General features: G+C 39.8%; 1 protein-coding gene and 1 long non-coding RNA gene across 3 annotated transcripts in view; one reads left to right on the forward strand and one right to left on the reverse strand.

Annotated features, from left to right (window-relative positions):
* The window catches only part of LOC135748605 (guanylate-binding protein 2-like), a 36,992-nt gene extending 14,060 nt beyond the window's left edge, over window positions 1-22,932 (reverse strand). Inside the window, exons 1-6 of the mRNA XM_065266839.2 lie at window positions 22,801-22,932; window positions 14,129-14,329; window positions 2,809-2,936; window positions 1,001-1,110; window positions 700-905; window positions 84-326 (exon numbers count right to left, since the gene is read on the reverse strand). Of these exons, the coding sequence (XP_065122911.1) occupies window positions 84-326; window positions 700-905; window positions 1,001-1,110; window positions 2,809-2,936; window positions 14,129-14,321 (880 nt within the window). The 5' untranslated portion in view covers window positions 14,322-14,329; window positions 22,801-22,932. The remainder of the gene's footprint in view (window positions 1-83; window positions 327-699; window positions 906-1,000; window positions 1,111-2,808; window positions 2,937-14,128; window positions 14,330-22,800) is intronic.
* LOC135747156 (uncharacterized) lies at window positions 3,553-11,675 on the forward strand. 2 transcript variants are annotated; one of them, XR_010531705.2, is made up of 4 exons: window positions 3,553-3,628; window positions 4,552-4,629; window positions 10,457-10,534; window positions 10,969-11,675. It is a non-coding gene; the product is annotated as an uncharacterized lncRNA (long non-coding RNA). The 2 variants fall into 2 exon arrangements; XR_012336916.1 differs by lacking the exon at window positions 3,553-3,628 and adding an exon at window positions 3,736-4,293.
* Window positions 22,933-26,854: the final 3,922 nt, after the last annotated feature.

The raw sequence follows: 26,854 nt of genomic DNA on the forward strand, positions 1-26,854 counted from the left end.
CTGTAAATTCGGTTTAATTACGCGGTACTTTGCGGGTTGTAAAATAAAGTGTTACCTATATTTTTATTTAGTAAAACACTCACTTTTTCCAGTAACAGTGTGACCTCCTTTCAGTTTTTTCACAGCACTCTTGACGAAGATGTATTTACAGAAATTATGTGTGGCCTCCAGAAAACCTGGCACAAGGTCTTGCTCTTGAAGGCTCTCTAAACATCTCATGTTTTCCGGTGAGGCTGGAGATGGGAACACGAAACACTTCCGGGAAGGAAAGTAACGTTGGATACATTCACGAGGCAGGTTGAAGTCACTGATTTTCCTACCCACACCTAAATGAAAGAGTTATTCAGTTATTCAGGATAAAACATTTTTTGTACTTGGATTTGTCAGCACATTGCATTTCTTTTTTTCACACTGTACAGTAGGTTTGATTACAAGGTAATGCATGTACTGATAAAATATACAGATTAAATGCACTCTGGATAACAATACCTGGCGCATGCATAGTGTACTGTACATGTGAACTACAATTTAGTATGTGGACTAGTTTTCAAATACCAGTGGGGTTTTTTCAGAGCCGTTACTGGGTATCACATGTCAACGTTTTAGTTAATATAATGGTTACTAAAGAACTAAAAACAAATTCTACTAAAAACACAGATACATTTGGTTGGCAAATACAGTAATAGTTTTTAAAAATACCTTTCTTCAGCTCAAGAGCAAAGTTAAGGTACTCGTCCTCTGTCGCTTTCTTTTCATTGATTTCCAAATCCAAAGTGAAATCTCTCACTGCCCAGACAAATAATGGGAAAAAACGCACAAACTGGTCATTTTCTTCCACCTCTTTATCTTCTGATGCAGATTTTGGTGATCTGATTTTGATCTGCTCAGCGAGCTCTACAACGTATCTGCAGAACATTAAGGAATAACCGCATTAGTTAAATAAAAGAAAGTGTATGATGAATGTATAATGTACAGTATGTAAGATTATGTTAAAGGATACTGGAGCTTTTGCACTGCATCATTATCAATGGTTCCTCTGCTGTTGTACACCAGGGTGCTGCTGAGCAAAACCGCCAGACAGAAGATCCAGCTGTCATTCTTAGAGTCTCCCTGAAACACACAACTTTTCTTAATATCTTAGAAATACTACAAATCTTACCACATTTACAACCCCAAAACAGAAAAAGTTGGGACACAGTAGAAATTGTGAGTAAAAAAGGAATGGACTAATTTACAAATCTCATAAACTTATATTTTATTCACAGTAGAATATAGATAACATATCAAATGTTGAAAGTAAGAAATTTTGAAAAGTCATGCCAAATATTGGCTCATTTTGGATTTCATGAGAGCTACACATTCCAAAAAAAGTTGGGACAGGTAGCAATAAGAGGCCAGAAAATTTAAATGTACATATAAGGAACAGTTGAAAGACCAATTTGCAACTTATTAGGTCAATTGGCAACATGATTGGGTATAAAAAGAGCCTCTCAGAGTGGCAGTGTCTCTCAGAGGTCAAGATGGGCAGAGAATCACCAATTCCCCAAATGCTGCAGCGAAAAATAGTTTTCTGAGTTTCTCAGAGAAAAATTGCAATGAGATTGAAGTTATCATCATCTACAGTGCATAATATCATCCAAAGATTCAGAGAATCTGGAACAATCTCTGTGCGTAAGGGTCAAGACCGGAAAACCATACTGGATGCCCGTGATCTTCGGGCTCTTAGACGGCACTGCATCACATATAGGAATGCTACTGTAATGGAAATCATAACATGGGCTCAGGAATACTTCCAGAAAACATTGTCAGTGAACACAATCCACCGTGTCATTCGCTGTTGCCAGCTAAAACTCTGTAGGTCAAAAAAGAAGCCATATCTAAACATGATCCAGAAGCGCAGGCGTTTTCCCTGGGCGAGGCTCATTTAAAATGGACTTTGGCAAAGTGGAAAACTGTTCTGTGGTCCAACGAATCAAAATTTGAAGTTCTTTTTGAAAAACTGGGATGCCATTTCATCCGGACTAAAGAGGACAATGACAACCCAAGTTGTTATTAGCGCTCATTTCAGAAACCTGCATCTCTGATGGTTTGGGGTTGCATGAGTACGTGTGGCATGGGCAGCTTACACATCTGGAAAGGCACCATCAATGCTGAAAGGTTTATCCAAGTTCTAGATACATATGATCCCATTCAGACGTCGTCTCTTTCAGGGAAGACCTTGCATTTTCCAACATGACAAATGCCAGACCACATACTGCATCAATTACAACATCAAGACTGCGTAGAAGAAGGATCTGAGTACTGAAATGGCCAGCCTGCAGTCCAGATCTGTCACCCACAGAAAACATTTGGTGCATCACAAAGAGGAAGATGCGACAAAGAAGACCTAAGACAGTTGAGCAACTAGAAGCCTGTTTTAGACAAGAATGGGACAACGTTCCTATTCCTAAACATTGGTCCTCCTCCAGCTGTTCCTTGTATGTACATTTATCTTTTATGGCTTCTTATTGCTACCTGTCCCAACTTTATTTGGAATGTTTAGCTCTCATCAAATCATAAATGAGCCAATATTTGGCATGACATTTCAAAATATCTCACTTTCAACATTTGATATGTTATCTATATACTACTGTTAATAAAATATAAGTTTATGAGATTTGTAAATTATTCCATTCCTTTTTTACTCACAATTTCTACTGTGTCCCAACTTTTTCTGTTTTGGGGTTGTAGATCATATCCCAAAAATATGCCTTTGTTTGTGTACTTTCATTTTAATAATGTGGACAATGAATGAGTCACTTTGCTCACCTTTTTCACATCACCAAGTCCTTCTGTATCCAGCAGCACCAGTGTGTGTCCTGGCATAGATGGGTGAGGGACGCACCACATCCAGATGCCTTTGGTCTTTGATTCAACAGTGTTGCCGAGAGCAAAACCTGAAACATTGTTATTATTTAAAATGTTTGAGCACTTAAAAGTGTAACTCTCGCCAAAATGCAATCTAGGGTGTTTTTTTGTTAACGAGACAAACTTTCATTTAAAAGCGTAATTATGACAAAAGAGCTACTTTTAAGATTGACCGTGATTTTGTTTACCCAGTACAATGGCCTGTAAAAGGCACTACTTTGAGCGCATCAAAATCGCTATTTTACAACACTTAGAAGGCTCGACATAACATGATATTTTGCATGAAGTATCACCTGTGTCTCTACATGTGAACTCGAGCATTGCACACATTGTTTGTGTACACAGAGTTTACTTAAAAGAAAGTTTTTGAACAATTCACTTTAGCTGTTGGGGTTTCCGCTCATAGCCATCTTGCCACACTCTAAAAACTCCTGGGTTATTTCTTCAACCCATATTCTGGGTTATTTGTGTTGGGTTAAAATTATGGGTTATTTTTTCAGAGAGTAACCATTTTCTGGGTTATAGGGCTAATATTTTGACCCAATTCCTGGGTTGTTTGGGTTTCTGGGTTATTTTTCAAAGGTTAACCGATGTTCTGGGTTAACGCCCCGCCCCCCGCTGTTTTGGAATTTTCTCACAACAGTTGATTGAAATAACTGTCACCGGAGATCGCGGCGCGCTCGATCCGTTTTGGCCTGGGCTTCTTCGTTGTGTATTCAAGGTAAGCAAGTATTTTAAGTGTCAATGTAACGTAAACTTTCTGTGTCCATGTCCCCGTTGCTTATCTCATTGTTATAATAACGGTAAAAATACGATAAGTACAGGGCAGCTATGACTTCGTGCAACGTTTAGGGGGTTAAGGGGGAACACCGGACGGGGAACACCGGACGAGAAGCGCCGCGCCGTATATAAGACCACTCGAGGTATCCCGCACTTTCTCAGATTATGGCCAGCAATATTGTTATGTTTAAGGACATTATGGAATTAAGATATATCAGTACTATGTTATGATTGTACTGTATAATTAAATACAATCGTTGCTGAGTCTGCAGTCTGAACACTTTACCTCAGAGCGTCCGTAAACTGAATGAATTTAGGATATCACCTGAAAATCCAATATCAACCAATTTTCATGAAAGTAGCTCATTTCTGTAAATGAATGTAAAATTTAATGTATATTACAGCACATGGTGAAGTCTGTATATACATTAACGGCGAATTAGAGACAAATAAGTGTAAATTTAAAACTATGTACATGGCGCTCGGCGCCGCAGACAGACGCAAAATGGCGCCGCCGGTACACACACATACTGTACCCTGTGTCTCTTCGTTCCCTAGCTCCCGAGGTCGTGAATCAGTTTATCATGTACACAGGTTCGGGCACTGGTAAGGACTTTAGCTCACTTGACATTGGGACACTGTTCACTTATTATCCTGTGATGTGGCTGCTTAAGCGTGTTGTGATCACTCACAGCTGTTACTCATCAACAACCGGCAAAACCAACCGTTGCGTTGCTTTGAGTTATGTTTACCAGCTGCACCATGCTTATAATATTATACAGTGCTCTACTGGCTGAAGTAGTGAGATTTAAAGAAGCAGGTCAAGTCTTCAAATTGTTGCTAACCTCTATATGTTTTCTCCAGGTCTTTTTAAATGGACAGCTTTGTCACTGATAAGTTAACTGAGTGGCGGCTGTTTGAGCTGACAGAGACATTTTTGAGGTGAGCTTTTTACTCTTATTGCCCTCATTGTCAGGCAATGAATACAGAAGATCCCAGTGCAGGTAACAGAAAAGTTTATTTAAATAATAATGGGTGCAAAAATGACAATAGCACGTCTGGGCAAAAGCCACACCAAGGCAGACGGCTGAGAGCGGGGAGCACACACAGGCACTGGGGCGAAGAACCACACACGTTCGGGCTCCGGCCAGACAACGAACGGTGGGAGAGAGTATATGTGGCTGATCACTTCACGCAGGGAAATCTTAGTCAGCCCAGCTGCTGGTACACGAGACAGGTGGTAGAGAGGAATCCTGCAACGGGCAGAGAGAGAGAGAGAGGCGGTCAGTGTCTTCAGCAGAGTCCGTGCTGGACAGCGCACAGGGGCTGTCCGAGTCTTATGCAGAATTACGCGCCGGAGCGCACTGCGGCTGGACAGCACAAGATGGAGACAGGCGCTCGGAGAATCCACAGACAGAGTGTTCACAGCGGCTAGATGGGAGACACGCCACTCAGGAGAGACTGACAGCAGGCGGGGAATCTGAAGGGGTAAAGTCAGCAGAGAGCACAGAGAGTAATCCAAAATCAAAAACAGGAGACAGATACTAAGGCACGACAGGACAGGACTAGAACTAGACAAGCTAGTGGGCAGGAACATACCAAAACGAACTTGCAAGGAACAAACAAACACACAGGGATAAAATACTAAACCGATTGGGCATCAAATGAAAATCAGGTGAGGGACGCAGGTGAAGGAAATGACACTGATGACACCCGTGACAGAGCCGCGCACGTGTGAAACTGTCAACACAAAAACATGAACAGAGAAACCAAAATACAGCGGTCACAGAAACCAAAGTCACGACAGGACCCCCCCCCCACGACCGCCCCCAGGCGGGCCATGGGAGGACTCACCCCGTCTCCGACGGAAGTCCACAATCAGGTCAGGGTCCAAGATGTCCCGGGCCGGTACCCAGCACCTCTCCTCCGGACCATAGCCCTCCCAATCCACTAAATACTGAAAACCCCTGCCCCGCCGACGCACATCTAACAGGGATTTAACAGTAAAAACTGGGGCACCGTCCAGAAGCTGCGGGGTGGGAGGGGTGGGGGCAGAAGGGACAGGGTTAAGGGGAGAAAAAAAACAGGCTTCAGTTTAGACACATGAAAAACTGGATGAACCCGACCGAGAGCAGGAGGCAATCTGAGCTTAACCGTCACCGGGTTAATAACCTTTTCAATACTGTATGGCCCAAGGAATCGAGGCGCCAGCTTACGAGATGGCCCTCGGAGAGACAGATCCTTGGAAGAAAGCCATACCTTCTGCCCACAGATAAAACGGGGCGCGGGTCTACGGTGACGATCAGCCGCGGCTTTGGTCCGTCTGGAGGTCCTAAGTAATGTATCTCTAGCCCTCCTCCAGGTGCGTCTGCAACGTCGAACAAAGGCTAGCGCAGACGGGACCACCGCATCGAGTTCCTGATCTGGGAAGAGAGGGGGCTGAAACCCCATGGAAGCCTCAAACGGAGACATCTTATGGGATGAAACAGGAAGAGAGTTATGTGCATATTCTACCCAGGGTAACTGTTGGCACCAGGAGCTCGGATATTGAGATGTCAGACAGCGGAGCGCACGACCAAGATCCTGGTTAGCCCGTTCGCATTGCCCGTTGGTCTGTGGGTGATAACCTGAAGACAAGCTGGCTGTGGAGCCGATCTGTCTACAGAACTCTTGCCAAAAACGGGAAATAAACTGAGGACCCCTATCAGAAACCACGTCAGAAGGCAGACCATGTAAGCGAAAGACGTGTTCTATCATAATCAGAGCCGTTTCCTTGGCAGAGGGGAGTTTGGGCAGGGGGACAAAATGCGCTGCTTTAGAGAAGCGATCAACAATGGTCAAAATTACAGTGTTACCTGCCGGTAAAAATTGGCGAACCCTAAGAAACGCAGTAATGCCTTACGAGAGTCGGGGACAGGCCACTTAGCCACCGTTCTGACCTTATCTGGATCGGGACGGATCTCACCCTCGGCTATCACGAAACCCAGAAACGAAACCGACCTCTCATGAAACTCGCACTTCTCCGCCTTCACATATAACTTGTTCTCAAGCAATCGGCGTAAGACTCGGCGGACATGCTGAGTGTGTTCCTGCATGGAGGGAGAAAAGATGAGAATATCATCAATGTACACAAAGACAAACTTGTTAATCATGTCTCTCAGCACATCATTAACCAAAGTCTGGAAGACAGAGGGAGCGTTACAAAGCACGAAAGGGAGAACGCAGTACTCAAAGTGTCCAGTAGGGGTATTAAATGCTGTCTTCCACTCATCGCCCTCTCTTATGCGCAATAAATGATAGGCGTTGCGCAAATCTAGCTTAGTGAAGAACCGCGCTCCCTGCAAAAGCTCAAAGGCAGAAGACATTAAAGGAAGAGGGTACCTATTCTTAACAGTAATGTCATTCAAACCCCTATAATCAATACAGGGACGTAGGGAGCCGTCTTTCTTTTTAACAAAGAAAAACCCCGCCCCTGCGGGAGAGGTGGAGGGACGGATGAGACCAGCGCGAAGGGCATCATTAATATAACGGTCCATAGCCTCTCTCTCCGGACCAGACAAAGAATAAAGTCTACCTTTAGGCGGAGAAGTGTCTGGGAGAAGTTCAATAGAACAATCGTATGACCGGTGGGGAGGAAGGGAGGTGGCCCGGGCTTTACTGAACACCTGACCGATATCGGCATATTCCGCCGGGACCCCGGTCAAATCAACCGCCGAAACCTGAGGGAGAGAAGAAACAGAACCCGAAGCAGCAGAACCCAGACAAGACACATGACACGACTGAGACCAAGCTAAAATGACATTGAGTTGCCAGTCAACGTGGGGATTGTGTTGTGCCAACCATGCATGCCCTAAAACAATGGGTGCAAGCGAGGCATGAAGGATGTACAACACAATCTCCTCACGATGATTGCCAGAAATAAAAAGACTTACAGAAGGAGTGCAGTGCGTGATCTGTGCCATCTGCTGACCTCTAATGGACCAGACATCAAGGGGAACCTTTAAAGGAACAGCAGGAATGCCGCACTGACGAGCCAAATCCTCACTGATAAAATTGCCCTCAGCGCCCGAGTCGAGCAACACAGTGGTGGAATGATCGAGGCCAGCAAAGGACAGGGTGACAGGAAGCTGAGTGCATGAAGTCGAGGAGGATTTCCTTGAAGTAGCGCCCACCAGGACTCCCCGGTTCACCGATGGGCGGTCCCCTTTTACCGGACAGGATCTAGCGAAGTGTCCCGGTTTGCCACAGTACAGACATAGGAAGTTCTGGAGGCGACGCTCTCTCTCTCTCTGCGAAAGTCGCATTCTACCCAACTGCATGGGCTCAGTCTCCGAAGTTAAAGGAACACTGCTCTGACTGGACTGAGAGACTTCACTCTGATGTACACGATGGCGCAGTGTGTGGCGATGATCGCGAAACCGCATCCGAGCCTCCACCCTCAATGCTAACTCAATGATGCCGTCAAGGGTATGGGGCAAATCGTGGGTAGCGATCTCGTCCTGAATGTTGTCGCAGAGACCCTCAAGAAATTGTGCCCGGAGTGCCGCCTCGTTCCAGCTGCAGGCTGTAGCCAAGGTCTTAAACTGGATGGAAAAATCAGTGACGGAGCTGGCTCCCTGCGTAAGGCGGGCCAGCCGGGCAGCGGCGGCATCTCCGCGAGCTGAACGGTCAAAGAGCTTCACCATCTCCTCACGGAACTCCTCAAAAGAATGGCAGCAAGGGTCCTGGGCGTCCCAAACAGCGGTGCCCCATTGGCGTGCTCTTCCAACCAACAGGGTGATAACATAGGCGATACGAGTGCGCTCAGTCGCATAGCGACGAGGCTGGAGCGCAAACACCAGAGAACACTGGGACAGGAACGCCCGACAGGAGGAGGGGTCACCGTCGTACGGAGGAGGGTTGGCGGCATGGGGCTCCGAATCTCGGGAATGGTGAGTCCTGTCCAGACGAGACGAAAGCTCATTAAAGCGAGCGGACAAATCCTCCATCTCCCGGGCTGTAGTTGTGAGCTGATCGGTGTGTCTACCCAGCCAAGCCCCTTGCTGAGCGATCGCTGAACGAACGGAATCTGCATCTGCGGGATCCATGTTGGCAAGTTCGTTCTGTCAGGCAATGAATACAGAAGATCCCAGTGCAGGTAACAGAAAAGTTTATTTAAATAATAATGGGTGCAAAAATGACAATAGCACGTCTGGGCAAAAGCCACACCAAGGCAGACGGCTGAGAGCGGGGAGCACACACAGGCACTGGGGCGAAGAACCACACACGTTCGGGCTCCGCCAGACAACGAACGGTGGGAGAGAGTATATGTGGCTGATCACTTCACGCAGGGAAATCTTAGTCAGCCCAGCTGCTGGTACACGAGACAGGTGGTAGAGAGGAATCCTGCAACGGGCAGAGAGAGAGAGAGAGGCGGTCAGTGTCTTCAGCAGAGTCCGTGCTGGACAGCGCACAGGGGCTGTCCGAGTCTTATGCAGAATTACGCGCCGGAGCGCACTGCGGCTGGACAGCACAAGATGGAGACAGGCGCTCGGAGAATCCACAGACAGAGTGTTCACAGCGGCTAGATGGGAGACACGCCACTCAGGAGAGACTGACAGCAGGCGGGGTATCTGAAGGGGTAAAGTCAGCAGAGAGCACAGAGAGTAATCCAAAATCAAAAACAGGAGACAGATACTAAGGCACGACAGGACAGGACTAGAACTAGACAAGCTAGCGGGCAGGAACATACCAAAACGAACTTGCAAGGAACAAACAAACACACAGGGATAAAATACTAAACCGATTGGGCATCAAATGAAAATCAGGTGAGGGACGCAGGTGAAGGAAATGACACTGATGACACCCGTGACAGAGCCGCGCACGTGTGAAACTGTCAACACAAAAACATGAACAGAGAAACCAAAATACAGCGGTCACAGAAACCAAAGTCACGACACTCATATCATCTCTCTATACCTAAACATTTTTCTTTAAAGGAAAACTACACCGTTTTTCAATATTTTACTATGTTTTTACATCAACTTAGACAAAATAATACATCCCTGTCTTTTTAATGCGTGCAGTACATCGTGTACAGCATGTCGTGAATTTGTTAGCATTTAGTCTAGCCCCATTCATTCCTTAGGATCCAAACAGGAATGAATTTAGAAGCAACAAAACACTTCCATGTTTTCCCTATTTAAAGACTGTTACATGAGTATTTACACGAGTAAGTATGGTGGCACAAAATAAGAGGTGACGATATTTTAAGCGGATTAAAAAATGAGAACTATATTGTATGGCGGAAGAGCACTTAGTTTGCAGCACTTTGACCTCTGGTGCAGTAACATCACTCCTGTGAACTCTCTCATCTTTTTCAAAATCAGTGTGATGAGTGATGATGTTACTGCACCAGAGGTCAAAGTGCTGCAAACTAAGTGATCTTCCGCCATACAATATAGTTCTCATTTTTATCAGATTAAAAAATTATTTAGTGCCACTATATTTACTCGTGTAACTACTCATGTAACAGTCTTTAAATAGGGAACACATGGAAGTGCTTGGTGGCTTCTAAATTCACCCCTGTTTGGATCCTAAGGAATGAATGGGGCTAGACTAAATGCATTAATAACGCGCTGTACAAAGATGAACTGCATGCATAGAAAAAAGGATGTATTATTTCGTCTAAGTTAAGGTAAGAACATAGTAAAATATTGAAATACTTTTTCTTTAATAGGGCTTAAAGGGATAGTTCACCCAAAAATGAAAATTCTGTCATCATTTACAGGCCATCTACAGGGTTGAGAAGAAGACTATCCGGCATTCCACTGAAGAGTCCCTGACAGCGTTCATACACCAAATGTCTGTAAGTACAATGGACCAGTTTCTCAGCACTACTCTGAGAGAGAATATTCTTAATTCTATAACTATACTGTTCATGTGAAAGAAGGCTATACAAGGGACATGTTTCATGTGGAAGCTAAAGGGTGAATCCTGGTTTAAAAAAACAACTTCAAGGTTCCTCGCAGTTGTATTTCAGTTTTGGGCGATGCCATCTAAGGTAGCAATCTGACTAGAAAGTTAAGTTAAAGATGTTAAGTTTTATTACTCAGTGGTTCTCAACCCACATTTTCTTGTACCCACTCAAAATGAAGACACCAATTAAGAACCACAGCTCATTTGGCTTCCTTGTACAGTTAGTATCAGCATTATAACACAAACTGGTAGTCTATTATCTTGCTTACAATTTACGTTCTACACAATATTCACTTTATATCTTTCTGTCTCTGTCTGTTTTAGGTTGGAACAAATATGGTGGAATACAGTGGCGGGTCGTAACTGCTCATCCAAAGATGCGCTAATTCAAAATAAGTGTTCAGATTGTCACGTGTGTGGTTCCCTTTTCCAAAATATGTGTCCTGCGTGTCGAGAGATCCTGTGTGCATCACGTGTTTTGTCAAAATAAGTGCCTGCTGCACACGCGTCAAAACCGTTTATGATAAAAGAGACGCTCATGTTTCTAAAATACACGCCAGACACTTCCTTAACAGTAAACTCCTATTATGCATGAGATTATGCGAGTATCTGGCAAACGCGAGCATCTCTTTTATCATAAACCCTTTAGACGCGTCTGCAGCAGGCACTTATTTTGACATGACACGTGATGCACACAGGATCTCTCGATGGGCAGAACACATATTTTAAAATTACAAACCACACACATGACGAGCTACATACATGTTGTGACGAACTTTGCATCGAGCATCCTCGAATAAAGAAGTCACCGGCCGCCACTGGTGGAATACCTTCAGAAATCGAAGCCGTTCCCCTCTGGGAGATCTCAAGCTGCACACAACCAATGTTTGAAGACTTAAAGCCTCAAGTTCAATCCAATTATTGAATGTTGTCAAATGTTTGAGAGTTGTTTATTATTCTATTTTTACTTTCTAATGTTATTACAGTGTGACCTAAAATAAATAGGTCCAAGTGTGCATTTTTATATAGAATTTAATTGAATCCAATAAAAATTTAAAACTGCTTGAAGTGTGTAATTTTTCTTTTCTGAAATAAGGCATAGTTACACAATTTAGGTTATCTTTGACCTTTGGTTAAAAAGGATCTACTAATTTCTGGGTTTTTCCACCCAGATATTGGGGTTGTTCTTTTGACCCAGAAGTTGGGTTATATTAACTACAATTTTGGGTTATTTTAACCCAGAAGTTGGGTCAGGTATTTAACCCAGAAGTTGGGTCAAAAAGAATAACCCATTTTTCTGGGTTGAAATAACCCAGAAATTAGTTGGTCCCTTTTTAACCCAGGAGTTGGGTCAAAAATAACCCATTATGGGTTGTTTTTGACCCAGGAGTTTTTAGTGTGCAGTCAAGAAGTGTTGATCTCCAAATGTGACGTAACAGGGAGGAGAGTAAAGATAGCTCCTAAAGCATAGTTACATATAAATGCATGGATAATTAGCTTTTTTGTCATAAGTGATAAACAATATTGACCTTCTAGTTGAAAAAGGAGCATATGGAGTCCATTCATTTGCATTCGGAGATCGATGCTTACTGGGAAGATGGCTGCGAGCGGAAACCACAACAGCTAAAGTGAATTGTTCAAAACCTTATTTTTTTAGTAAACTCTGTGTACACAAACAATGTTCTCAATGCTCGAGTTCATGTGTAGAGACCCAGGTGATACTTCGAGCAAAGTATCATGTTGTGTCGAGCCTTAAGCCGTTTCTCAATACCAAGTACGCCAAACTCGGACTTGTGTCCTTCGTAGTTCGAACTTGGAAGTTCAGACTCGGAAGAACGAACTCCTGACGTGAAATGCATTCTGGGAAACCTCGCTGTCATAAGTCCACACAAGTCTCCTCTGATGCATCCTCGATAAAATGGGCGGATCAAGAACACATCCGGGGATTTTATGTGAACTTGGGCTTGATGCGAACTTTGAATTGGAACAGTACTTGGGCCGCGACTGATGACGTTTCACAAGTCCACAAGAACGCAAGTACAGACAAGAACGCATATTGAGAAACGGCTTTAGTGTTGTAAAAATAAGGATTATAAAACGGCTCGTTCTGGTTCTTCATTCTGATTGGTTGAAACGCGTTCTAAGCCGTGATAAAATACCCCGGTAAACCCACGGTTCAGACCGCATCACAAGTATCACTGCGCCACTGTTGCTGCATACTGATTTATGAAAATAAACACCAAAGTCTTTCAAATCAAATTTAAATTTTTCTACATTTGCACAATTATGGTGATATGATATCCAGATAAATGTCATAGATATTGTTGAGTCATTTCGTCAATAAAGAGAAAACGTTCTCTGGGTTGTTTTGTCTTAAATGGATATTTCCGCTATTGTCCACTAGATGGCAATCTTACCCAACTTAAACACAGACGCATTTACTCAACACAACAGCGTTGTGGTGGATTTAGCGTAACGTGCAATCTGATCTCTTGCAAAAGTTCTTCACAAAAATGGAATTATCTCCGCTTTTGAAAATTTGAGAGGTGATAACTGATAAGAGAACAAATGAAGGTAGGATGAAATGGGCTTTTTGTTGTTGTTGTTGTTGCTTGAATGCGGATGGTCTGTTCTTTCATTTGATATTTTATGTTTATTTAAAGAAGATAATTTTTCTGCTAGGCATTAAACTAAAACTGGGTCGGGCAACTTAAAAAAAAAAAAAAAAACACTGACGGGGAAAGAGTTAAGCATGCTTTCAAGCATATTTGATCATCACTTCAACAGTTGCACGATATAAATGTTAATGTATATTTTAGATGAATGTTGACTTATAAAAATAAACACCACAGTCTTAAATTATATTTTCATTGTGTCTTTGCTGCGTCTGTGTTGGTTAGTAACTGCGCTCTGTTGCAGCCACACTTGATTCTGAGGAACTACTTTGTTTGACGGAAGAGCAATATTTGTACTAATATAGTTACAACTTATTTGTGTTTCATTTTGTGAAACCCTGCTATGCATATGAAGTAACCGTTTTATAAACGCAATAAACCCCCGCGAAGCAGTGGGGTTACAGTGCATTTTATAACAGCTAAGGGGGTTTTAGGCACTCCGCTTCGCGTCGTGCCTAACAACGCCCCTTAGCTGTTATAAAATGCACTAGTAACCCACTGCTTCTTGGGGTTTATTGCTTTATTTTGATGCGGTCAAAGTAGTGCCCCTAGAACTTCCGTTCAAAGTCCATTGTACCAGTAAACAAAATCACAGTCCATCTTAAAAGTGGCTCTTTGGTCGTAATTATACTTTTAAATGAATGTTGGTCTCATTTACAACCAAAAACACCATAGATTGCATTTTGGCAAGTGTTACGCTTTAATGCATTTATTGTTCTAATGTCAGATACACACATACATTTGCTTGGTATGTGATTTTATATTAACATTTACTGCATGTGATAAAGACTTTCTGCAGGCTGTCTCACCTGTCTGTTGTCCTGCTAGGCGGTTCATAAGGTAAGACTTTCCTGTACGGTAAAGTCCCACTACAGACACTACCACCACTGGTCCACTGATCCTATCCAGAATGTCTTTGCCCTCTTTCCTGACACTCAGCGTCCCACTGTCTTCATTTTCAATGAGACACACAGGAGCTGGCATGTGTATAGTAGAAGACATGACTGACTCTACACAAATACACACAGACACACACACACACAAAATGAAATGAAAAATTATAACACAATCCATCACATGCCATATCCATTGACTATTATTGTAATTTAGCTGTGGATTTTCATTGCAAAGAAGATTATTTAAACTGTATTTAAACCAAGAAATCTCTCTATCAACGAGTCAACATATCGCAATACTTGTGGACTCTGTTACCATTTTGTTTCCGCAGAATATGCTAGCACAACTTGGAAAAAGCAGCGTTAGGTATTAGGTAAGTCGTTTTTACTCTTTCTGTAGTAGTCAATAGTTTGTTGTAAATATAATCATTTTAAAAGTAGAAGATATGATGAATAAACATATTACATATATGACATGTAGCACATGGTAACAATCAGTGCTAGTGACAGTCCCTCAATGCACAAAAGAGAAAATGTGCCTGTGACAAAAAAAAAGTTCTTTATAGGCCTTTATCAGAGCCCATCTACGGAGAGCCTGTTCACTTCCTGTTAAGCCCTATTGTACCGAAATTTAAGTTGTAGTTTCACCACAGTTTCACTGGGGTCGCTCACCCTAAGCGCAAAATTGCTTTAATTCTATAAAACTAGACGGCTAAATGTGTCTCTTTCACCCAATTGATTACTAGATTAAGAAATCTTAGATTTGGTTTTAGGTTTTGCAAGTTCAACATGGGTTAAAATACTGATTACGACCGGACATACCAAAGTGACTAAAGGATTACCATAAAACATTCAAATTAGTAGACAAAAAAATTACTGAAAAAAGTGGATTTTGAGGGGTATAGCTCCATAGACATCCATTCATTGTGCTGTAAGGACAATTTCCTGAATAAAGATAGCCCCTCCCCAACGGAAACTGCATGTGGGGAAAGTGAGTGCCCGGGAAAACAACTCTCTACGATTCACAGTGGACCTCCAACCAAGACCATTTGGTTTTTAAAGATCACACCTTAGAGCAGGGCTATTCAAATCTTACCCTGGAGGGCCGGAGCACTGCATAGTTTAGGTCCAACCCTAATCAAACGTACCCACCTGTGATTGTCTAGTGATCATGAAGACCTTGATTAGCTTGCTCAGGTGTATTTGGGTTGGAGCTAAACTATGCAGTGCTCCGGCCCTCCAGGGTAAGATTTGAATAGCCCTGCGTTAGGGCATCATATATCTGTACTCTCATTCTCTCAAAGCAAACTGTATAGTGGTTACAATGGTCTCACTCTTATAACAACAGAATTCAATGTTAAATTGTAAGCAAACTTCACTCAATGTTGATAGACACCTCCCATCTTAGATCAACCAATCACCCCCTGTATGCAAATTAAGGACAGCCCTGAGTTTGAAAATAACCAATCACTACCAAATTTCGATATGCTTTGTTCTTTGGTTATTTAAAGAGATGTGTAAAAGATTCAGGTGGGACTTTCTATATATACTGTAGTAAACAGATCTTCATCAGTTGCCTGGTATGCAATATTCTCATTTGAGTCTTCGTGTTTTAATTGGATTGTGAATTCCTACCTGGCGAATAAATTGTGTTTGGATTTATTCTGTGTTGCCATGACAGTTATTGACATGACTTGTAAATTACGATTTATTCTTGTCAGGTCTCCTATGGCCTGACAAGAATCAGGCTAGTACCGGACTAAAATCCCAGTATAGATGGCGTAGTGGTACATCAGTGGAGGATTTTGGAGGTCCGACTAGCACTTGGCGTTAGTTTAAGTTAAATTAGATGCGTGGAGGCTAATAGTGTATTTCCTGTTTAGAGTTTCCTGTTTTGACCACTCTAAATCAGATGAGCCTCAAACTCTGGTTATTTCAATATAAATCTATCTAAGTTGCATATTAAATTATGGCACGATTATACAAAGCTATCATTGGAGAAGACGGTCACTTTTGTTTTATGATAGTGGTCGTGAACCTTTGGTTAGAAATAACTATTGTAATAATTAAGTTGCACCTCTATAGGGACTAAATAAAGTATGTTCAGAGATGAGCAAGCATAAAAGACGGCCTTCTGAACATATGGTCGAACCTCTAGCAGCAACCAAGCGCCGGAAAAGACCGAACAGTATCCTTCACCATGTCGTTGGTTACCGCCATTGGGCCAACGGATGGATGGGGATTAAGATTTGTTTTCCAAGACAACTTTCCCACTGTAGCTAAGCAGGGCTGAGCCTGGTCAGTACTTGGATGGGAGACCACCTGGGAAAACCAGGTTGCTGCTGGTAGAGGTGTTAGTGAGACAAGCAGGGGGTGCTCACCTTGTGGTCTGTGTGGGTCCTAACACCCCAGTATAGTGACGGGGACACTATACTGTCAAAAAGCACCGTCTTTTGGATGAGAAGTTAAACCGAGGTCCCGACTATCTGTGGTCGTTAAAAATCCCAGAATGCCATTCGAAAAAGTGTAGGGGTGTGCCTCGGTATCCTGGCCAAACTTGCCCATTGACCTACTAATCATCCCCATATCTACTAATTGGCTATATCACTCGGTCTCCTCTCCAACAATAAGCTGGTGTGTGGTGGGCGTTCTGGCGCAATATGGCTGCCGTCGCATCATCCAGGTGGATGCTGCACATTGGTGGTGGTTAAGGAAATTCCCCATTCATATGTTAAGTGCTTTGAGGTCTGCAGAAAAGTGTTATATAAATGTAACAAATTAATGAATTATTGTTCCCCTTACAGTGCACTCGTCCTGTGAGCACCCTCGTTTGGAACCAGAGTTGAACTGCAACCAGTTCAGAATCCGGAGGTTTACTGAGAGTGAACCATCTATATCAGTGTTTCCCATACTTGGTCCTCAAGTACCCTCTCCCAGAAAGTTTTAGATGTCTCCTTATTTAACACACCTGATTCAACTGATCAGCTTGTTAGGGAGACATGTTATCCATTCTGGAAGGAGGCTGATTAGTTGAATCAGGTGTTTTAAATAAGGAGACATCTAAAACTTTCTGGAAGGGGGTAGTACTTGAGGACCAGGATTGGGAAACGCTGATCTATATGATTAGACAACATTTATCATTTTAACATTTGGAGAAATGGAGGCACAAATGTTTACAATATCACTGCAGAATCTTTCCCAAATCACCAATGTTTACACGATTGTGGATTCACAAACAAAAGTATCCAAACTTGTGAAAGGATATAAATTCTTCTATAAAAACGACATATTCAATTATAAAGGTAAGTTTAATTTTAAGGTTTGTTTATTCTCTTAAAGTGCCCATAGTATGAAAAACTCACTTTTTCTTTTTTTTTTTTTTTTGGGTGTTCATTTGTGTCTCTGATGCTTCCACACGCATACAAACTTGGAAAAAAATCCATTCATGCTGTTTTGAGTGAGACACAGGTTTCTGAATGTCCTCTACCTTGAGTCTCAGATTGCACTGTTTCAAAATCAGCTCCGTTGTGACGTAACTAGCCTTGTCGTCACATTCCGTTTGAATTTTCTCGCCCACCCCACTACCAAGGTCTCCACCCATCAGGTAGCTACAGAGAGCAGTCACTCCGCAAAAGCGCTATATACTTTACTGTTGTCATCGTTGATATCCTACATTGTCATCATGTCTCACGGAAATAACATCACTATTTGGATATATTATGTTTTAACGCGTGTTTATTTGTTTACTGGAACCTAAAGTGTAATCTCATTGTTTCGACGTAGTCCTCAGATTGTATATTCTTTTACAAGACGTTCATGCGAAATCGCATGTAAACAACAGACTATATTTCACGGATTATACGCATTTGTTGACAAAAATGGTCATTGGATGTATTTTATTGGATGCGGTTTTCATGGATTATTCACACATCCGAAACAGACTGGATTCGATTCGCGATCGTTATATCAACACAAAAATAAGAAGTCACGTTTATATTCTGCATGTTGTCATCTGGACTTCTGTCACAAAATACTACATTTAGGATGCTAGAGCATCTGTATCTCAAAACAGAGACCATACACTGATGCTAAACCCGTAAGTTATACCCTTTAAACGATGTATAGTAATATTAATATTATTAATGTTTGTAGACAGTAGGCATTCAATATCTATATCTATATTTTTGGCCAATCCAAAATTCTAAAAACTGCCCTGTTGAAAAATGAATATGCTAAGTATACATTTTGTATACTTTTACATACCTGCAGCTAGACTAGTAACGAGTATACTTTAAGTGTGTTAATGATTAGTTAACTTTAAGAGTGCTGTTTTGGGAATAGATTACTTTAGCTGGTAACATAACCAAAATATTTTTTTCCAAATAAAAGTTTCCAAATAAATAAAAGCTGATTAAAACAGTCAAAACAATTCATTTAAAATATTTTTTTATTTACAGCATTCAAAGTGTACAGTATTTGCCTAAAGATTGAACAATTACTCATTGAAGAATGTCAAGATGATTGAGTTTTCAACTTCTTTCTCTCCCAAATCAACTTTAGTCTGGCAGGTTTTGGTTCAGCCTAAGGAAATCTAAAAAAGAGAGACAATAAGCTCAATTAACAAGTGTTTAATATTAAAACACTGCATTTATTTAAGACTTTCTTTATTAAATCTATAGTTTACTGACTAAAGAGAAAAATGGCAACTGAGCAGATAGTATACTAAACTAAAGCTTGCCTGGAATGTCATCATATATATTAAGAGTTTCCATTATAATGACTTGTCTATATGGACTGCAAAGTCCTCCTTACATAAAATATGCCAGCTCCTAAGGAAAGATTTTATTGTATTAAATCTAAATGTAAAACTTGTCAGAAAGAAAAGCAACAAGCAGACAATGGGGGGGTTTCCTGGAAAGGGATTAGCTTAAGACAGGACTAGGCCTTAGTTTAATTAAGAAATATAACTAGTTCTAACAAACATGCCTTACTAAAACATTACTTGTGTACATTTTGAGGCAAAAATGGCACTGATGTATTTTAAGATATGTCAGTGCAAGTTATTTTCAGTTTGGAAAGCTCTTACATTTATTTTATTCTAGGACTAGTCTAATCCCTGTCCGGGAAACTGCCCCAATATGTATATATCTAAACTGAAGCTTGATTTACTACTACTCATTGGATGTTATATATTAAGAGTTTAAATGACTTACCATGAGCTGCAATGTCCTCCCTACAAATGTCTTTGCAAAATTTTAGCTTCTGAGGAAAGAATGCAGCATCATTAATACTGAATTCAGTGAGGTAAACTAAACAGTCAATAATTGGTTAACTTTCACGCAACATTACGTTGCATAACAGATTTTCTGACGCTACCTTTATTCCTTAACAAATATATTTACATCAATATATATATTTAACAAAACAATGGGGTGTATTAATTTTCGATATAACAGGCTAACAGTGCTATCTCTAAAACCTTTAACATTAGTTATAAGCTAAGCTACACAGCAACTTATCACTAATAGCGAGTTAGACACCGTTGGTATTGACAACATTTCGCATGCGAAATATGATAGTCTACTGATAAACTTCAGAATGGTCAAACGTTAATCAAAATAAATTAATCTTAAGATATTTTAACGTACCTTGGGACTGAATCTAAGGGCGTAGGTTTGATTCTGGCATTGGTGGGGACATAAATAAAATGGTTGCATTGCAAAAACTGTTTATCACCGTTTACTTGACATAAACAAGAGACAACTCAGTATGCACTTTATTCAGTGACATCTGACTCGCCACCCCCGGTGCCATCCCAAATTTAATGTACTATAATAAACAATTCGTTATGTCCTAGAGCCTAATAAACAGTAACTGTTTAAGTCTTTGTCAAAAAGAAAATCACATTGTAGCATATATGAATCCATATTTACTTTATAACATTGAAGAATATGCAATTAATATTTAATTATTAATTTAATTTTGCCAAAAAAATCCCAGTGTTGAAGTAGGTATGTATATCATGCTGTTTCCTGAACAACGTTTATCAACGTTTCTGTAGTTCACATTAAATCTTGTTTTCATTAACAGACAGTTAATCAGTGTTAAAAAAATAGTTTAAGTTTAAAATGCAACCTTACATTATGTCTACATCTATGCAAGTAATGACCACAGTGCAGTAATGTAAAGTATTCAGCAATCATGACATGAATTCATGTTTTTACCATGTTGGGGTTATTTCCTTTCATGGATTAGGGACCCCCTAAATAACCTTGCCACCCCATTTATAAAAGGTTGAGACAAGTTTGCAACTCCTCAGGTTAACATGGGATTGTCGTGTATTGGTGAAAACACTGTCCTTGAATCATTATGTGACACAACTTGTTCCGTATTTTGTGCATGAAACAGTTACAGTGGGTATAATAATACTTTCTTCCTCACTTACCTGTAGCCCGAATAATCACGCTCGTCTTGATGAGTGAACTTTGGCGCGTTGTACAAAGTGAAACCATCCTATCACACGTAGCGAGTAAAGACAAGCCCATCATAAAGTGATGTGCGTTAGAGAGGCGGGACTCAAGAAATGCTAATCCAATCATATTAGCAATGTGAGTAAGAGAGGCGGGACTAAAGAAATGCAAAGCCAATCATATTAGCGATGTGAGTTACGGAGGCGGGCATTGCAGAGAACGAAAGCTGTTAACCGTTTGTGTACCACAAGCGTTATTTTTACAGAACGGGATTGCAAAAGATTTCTTATCTCATTTAAATGATTCCTGAAAAAAATATAATAAGTAAAAAATTGAAAACACAAGAATAAGATGGTCATCAGTGATTATATATAAATACAGATTATTTGTTTGGTCGAAATTATTGCTAGGGACAATTCAGTCTTCCCTGAATATTGGTAAGGACATGTCCCTAGCGTCCCACCCTAAATCTACGCCCATGACTGAATCCGTCTGAAAAGAAAAGTTGAACGACTGGTCAAAATTAAAATACGTGTGTCAGCCCACACATCAGATGCATTATTCCCTTTTCTCTGAAACGCATTTACGAAAACGGTTTAAGTTAATTAATGTGTACAGCAGAAAGCGGAATGCAATTGACTAAAAAACAATAAAAACAATAAAAAACAGATATTCCCCTTATGAAAATAAACCATGATTTTTTTTTTTTTTTTTGGTGTATTGATTACGATTAGCAAAACCATGGTTTTACTACAGAAAGCATGGTTTATATGGTTTTTGAATTCCATTGTTTTCAAAACCATGGTTATTTTGTGGTAACCATGGTTTAACTACAGTAACCATGTTTTTTAACTGTAGTAAAACACAGTTAATTGGTTAATTCAATGCTTGACTATGGTGAAGTTATACCTTATTTATGTTAATAGTACATTACAAATGTATACATCTATAATATAAAATGTAACTGAACATACTGCTCTCTCATAATTTAAAGTCTACGTTATTTCTCCATAAAATAATATACATTTGTACACCCCATATCCTTTCAAAATGTACTTAAAATATACTGTTTCTAAAGAATACTAAATAATGTATTTTAGAAATATGCTGTCAGTGCATTATTATAATGATAACTTTAAGCATACCGATAAAGTATACCTAAAATATATTTTAAAATACGTTTAAATTGGTATACTTTAAAAATTGCACAAAACTTTAACTTTAAGTATATTTTTCTAAAGTATACTTTTAGAAAATATACTAAATTATAATTATTTTGAAGTATGTTAAACGTTTAATTGTAAAAATATGTGCAAATATGTTGTAAGCATACTTTCAATATTTTTAAAGATAGCACATTTCTTTGTAGGTATATTTGTAATGTACTATTGCAAAGTTTAATACTTGAAATACAATAAAGTATATTTGTTTTTACCAGGGTATTCAAGGTATACTGATTGTATGTTTGCAAGACACTCATAATACATTTGTAATGTACTCCTAACATAAATAAAACACACTCTTATCAAGCATGAATTTAGCACAAACACAGTCATGTGCTTAAATTGTATTAAGTACACTTGAAGTTGTTCCACTTTAGCACACAAAAGTACACTAAATACACTTAAAGTTGTACTTTGTTACAATTAATATACAACTAAAATATATAAAGTACAAAATTAGTTTAAGTAAACTAATCAATAGCACACTTTAAGTATACTGGTCATTAGTGTGACTGCAAGTATACTGAAGTATATCAAAATTAAATATATTTAGCATACTATTTTTCACCAGGGAATACAAAATCCAGTACAATAACTGAACATCTTAATGCAACAGTTTATCTCAAATGTATTTATTTAATTAATTAACAGCAATCATTAAAAAAGAACTGAAATATACTTTACTACTTTTAAAATTAAAATAGTAACTTTGTTAGAATTTTCTTAAGAATGTTTTGTAAATACACCATAAAATGTAATTGTATCTCAACAAAGCTGTCGCGATATAAACAGTTACAGATATGCAAATACTGTCCAATAAGCTTTGAAACTGTACCCCATCTTACAATATGCATTTACATAATGTTACTTCTAAAACATAAACATATCTTACCGTGGCTTTCTATTCATCCAGGATGAATACTGACTAAACATTTAAGGGACTTGCCCTTAAATAGTGTTTATACGACCCTTTATTACACGATGGTGATTTCCGAGAAATCAGCAGCTTTTTTCTTCACGCCAGCACTTTTACTTTTACTCTCATAACAGAGTATTAGTGCATGCTCCTTGGCAAAGATAACTGCTACAGGTCACCTTACTATAAATACTTTATGAATCACAAACTGTTAAAACCAATATAGTGTGGGCTACATTCAGGATTTAATACTGTTTTATTGGTTCCCATCTATCAAACAACATCCCGCCAGTCATAGAGGAAGTTGGTGGTTTTAGTAGTTTGTGTGTATTATTGAACATACACTGTACACTGGATCAGAGCTGATTCTAGGATTTTCATTTTAGGAGGGCTCAGCCACCCAATGAGTGTATAATAAAAATAATAAATAATTAAAATAAAAAAATTGAATACAGTGGTTAGGTCTATATACAAAGAGTGGCCGAGGGGGGGGGGGGGGGTGGCCAAGGCTACTTTATGGGGTCCATGAAAGAAAAGGATGTGTAGATAAATATTCCCATAGCCTACTGAACTGACTGCATGGATTACTGACACAGATGTAAACATAATGCAAGGCTGAATATTAAACTTTTCTATTGCTCAAATCTGATTTACTGTCTGTTAATAAAATAAAGATCTAAACTCCCTGGTAAATCTTAAACTTAACACTAAGAATTTTTGCCAAAAAAAAAAATATATTTGGCCTATTTAAAATAAATATGGATTAATCTTTGTTGCAAAAATACAGAGTGATTTTTTTTCTTCTTCTTTTCTTATTTAATTAACTTTAAAGGGATAGTTCACCCAAAAATAAAAATGCTGTCATTTTCTCACCTTCATGTTGTTAGAAACATGTATACATGTATTTGTTCTGCTAAACACAAAGTAAGATATTCTGAGAAAAGTTTGTAGCCAAACCGATCATGAGCCCCATTCACTTTCATAGTATTCTTTTCTCCAATTATGGAAGTGAATGGGGCTCATGATCGGTTTGTTTACAAACATTCCTCAAAATATCTTTGTGTTCATTAGAAAAAAGAAATGTATACAGGTTTGTAACAACATAAGAGTGAATTTTTATTTTTTGGCGAACTATCCCTTTAATTACAGAGATTTTTACATGCACACATATAAGACCAAATGAAATTACATTTTTAAGTTTACATTTGGTTAAGATATACATTTGTTTACTATGATACTCACTAAGAAAGCTATTTTGAAACATGTTATTGTTTATTTGTTGTAAACCAAAAAACATAAACTGTTCATCTCATCATCATACAGTAAATAGATACTTCAGGAATAAAAACATGGCAGACTAGAAAGGGGGAAGAGCCGAAGTCTGCCCTGCTGTTGTTTTCATGTAAATATTAACAAGACTGAAGCGATCACGAATCAGGGTACAGTTTATGGAGCTAACATGGAAAAAAAATTGCTTAACGATGCCTATGCACTGGATTATTCAAGTATTAGTAAAGCATTGAATGTAGTTTAAGGCCCCAAGGCCACAATGATACTTCCATTTCTTAGCTGACTTTCGTTTCCTGTAAGTTTAGTTAATAAAAAAGCTTATCTTAAAAAAAGTCCAGCTGCATCTGCATTGAAGTAATAACTGGGGTCGTAAATAATGATGGCGAATCATATACCAAGAGAGGGTAATAAGCAGAGTGTACGTCATCTCAGATAAGAAGTGTTTTATGTTTCTGTATAAGAAATGAAGTCCAGAGAGAAAATATATCTCTATACATGTCATCTTTAAATACATGCTGATGTATTTGTGAGGAATAGCAGGAACAGATGAACCCAAACGCAAACGATGTCGGGGGAAAACAGAAAACACTTTATTTTTACAAAAAACAAAAACCCACGAGGGGGTACGAAACATGAAACTCTGACAGATGACACTAAACTTTGACTAGGTAACAAGACTTGAGCCTACACGAGGAACAGAACACAACACAATGATCCTGCACAGAACTAAAGATACACTGACATTAAATAAGAAAACCAAACAAGATAACGAGGAGGGAACAGGTGATGGGAATAAACTAATGATTACCAATAAGCAGGAGAACGAGGGGGCGGGGACAAGAGACAAGACACCGGAGGCACATGCCAAACACAAATACAAGGCATGAACCTCCACACAATGCCAGGGACTGCCAGAACTCTGCCACCATGACAAAATACAAATATAAATATAGCTGCAAGCAGCGATACCGGGGTCAAGCCAAATATGGCAAAAAATGATTCATACGTGATGACTGCCATGATTTAACATCTAAGTTTGCATTAGTTTTATGAAAAAAAGCAATTTTTTCGTATCTTGAGACCACTAGGTGGCACTGTGCCGAAAGAATAGATGGTGCCTCAGGTCATCACTGTGATGACACATTTCAAATTTAGTGTAAATACAATAAAGCGATACGGAGATATAGCCTTAAATGACTTGACCACTAGGGGGCACTGACCAAAAAATAAATTGTGACTCAGGTCTTGATTGTGATGACACCCACCAAATTTGGTGTGAATACAATGAAGAGATGCAGAGATATAGCCTTAAATGACTTGACCACTAGGGGGCACTGACCAAAAAATAAATTGTGACTCAGGTCTTGATTGTGATGACACCCACCAAATTTGGTGTAAATACGATAAAGAGATGCAGAGATATAGCTTCAAATCTCTTGACCACTAGGGGGCACCGAAAAGTTTACAAGTCCTCCCAGAACATGTTGCTGATGAACCATACCAAGTTTCATAACAATACGCAATTGCGTTTCTGAAATACTTGAACTTAAAGAAAAATTCAAAATGGCCGACACACAAAATGGCTGACCAAAAACCATTTGGTATCGTTTGACTCGGCATGCCTCATGAAATCTAACAAGACCAGTCTCATAATTTGACATTCAAATTTGCAGTAGTTATAACCAAAAATAGACATTTTTTATATCTCGTGACCAGTAGGGGGCAGTGTGACGAAATGGTGCATGCACCCTCAAGTCATCACTGTTATGACATATACCAAGTCTCATATTAATACGCAAAAGTTTTGCGAAGATACAGGCTCAAACACATTTTGGCGTGCTCGCCCTTGCATTCTTTGATGCGTTATACGACAACGGATAGGTCTACCGAAAATCTTTTGATAACTTTTTGTCTAGAGTGTCTCTAGATGATGCATACCAAAAATCAAGTCAATCACACGAGCGCTCTAGGAGGAGTTCGAAAAAGTAGCTGTTCAATATAAATCAAAATGGCCGACAGGAAGTAGGTTTGACTCTGACATATTTGGTACAGTCGGACTCAGCATGAGCCAAGGAATCAATAGAGTGAAGTCTTATGTCATAGTGGCAATTTAATCAAATGATATAAAGATTTTAAAAATGTATTTTACATATCCTGACCACTAGGTGGCGCCGTCCTAAAGATTTATAGGTGCGCTCAGAACATGTCACTGATGAACCATGCCAAATTTCGTAGCGATACGCCAATCTGTTTGTGAAATACTAAACTTAATGAGAAAATTCAAAATGGCCGACACCCAAAATGGCCGACCGAAAACCGTTTGGTATCGTTTGACTCGGCATGCCTCAAGGAATCTAACAAGACCACCTTCATGATTTTAGACTCAAGTTTAAAGAAGTTATAAGCAAAAATAGGCATTTTTCGAATCTCGTGACCACTAGGTGGCGCTGCGACGAAACGTTGCAGGCACCCTCAGGTCATGACTGTAATGACATATACAAAGTTTCGTGTCGATACAATAAAGTTTTGCGAAGATACGGCCTCACGTCCGTTTTGGCGTGCTCGCCGCCATATATGTTGTCAATTTATACGAGAACGCATTGGTCTATCAAAAAGCTTTTGATAACTTTTTGTCTGGGGTGGCTCTAGATGCTACATACCAAAGGACATGCAAATCGGACGAACGCTCTAGGAGGAGTTCGAAAAAGTAGGTTTTACGGAAAATTCAAAATGGCGGAAA

Source organism: Paramisgurnus dabryanus, chromosome 6 (genome assembly GCF_030506205.2).
Source record: "Paramisgurnus dabryanus chromosome 6, PD_genome_1.1, whole genome shotgun sequence".
NCBI lineage: Eukaryota > Metazoa > Chordata > Actinopteri > Cypriniformes > Cobitidae > Paramisgurnus > Paramisgurnus dabryanus.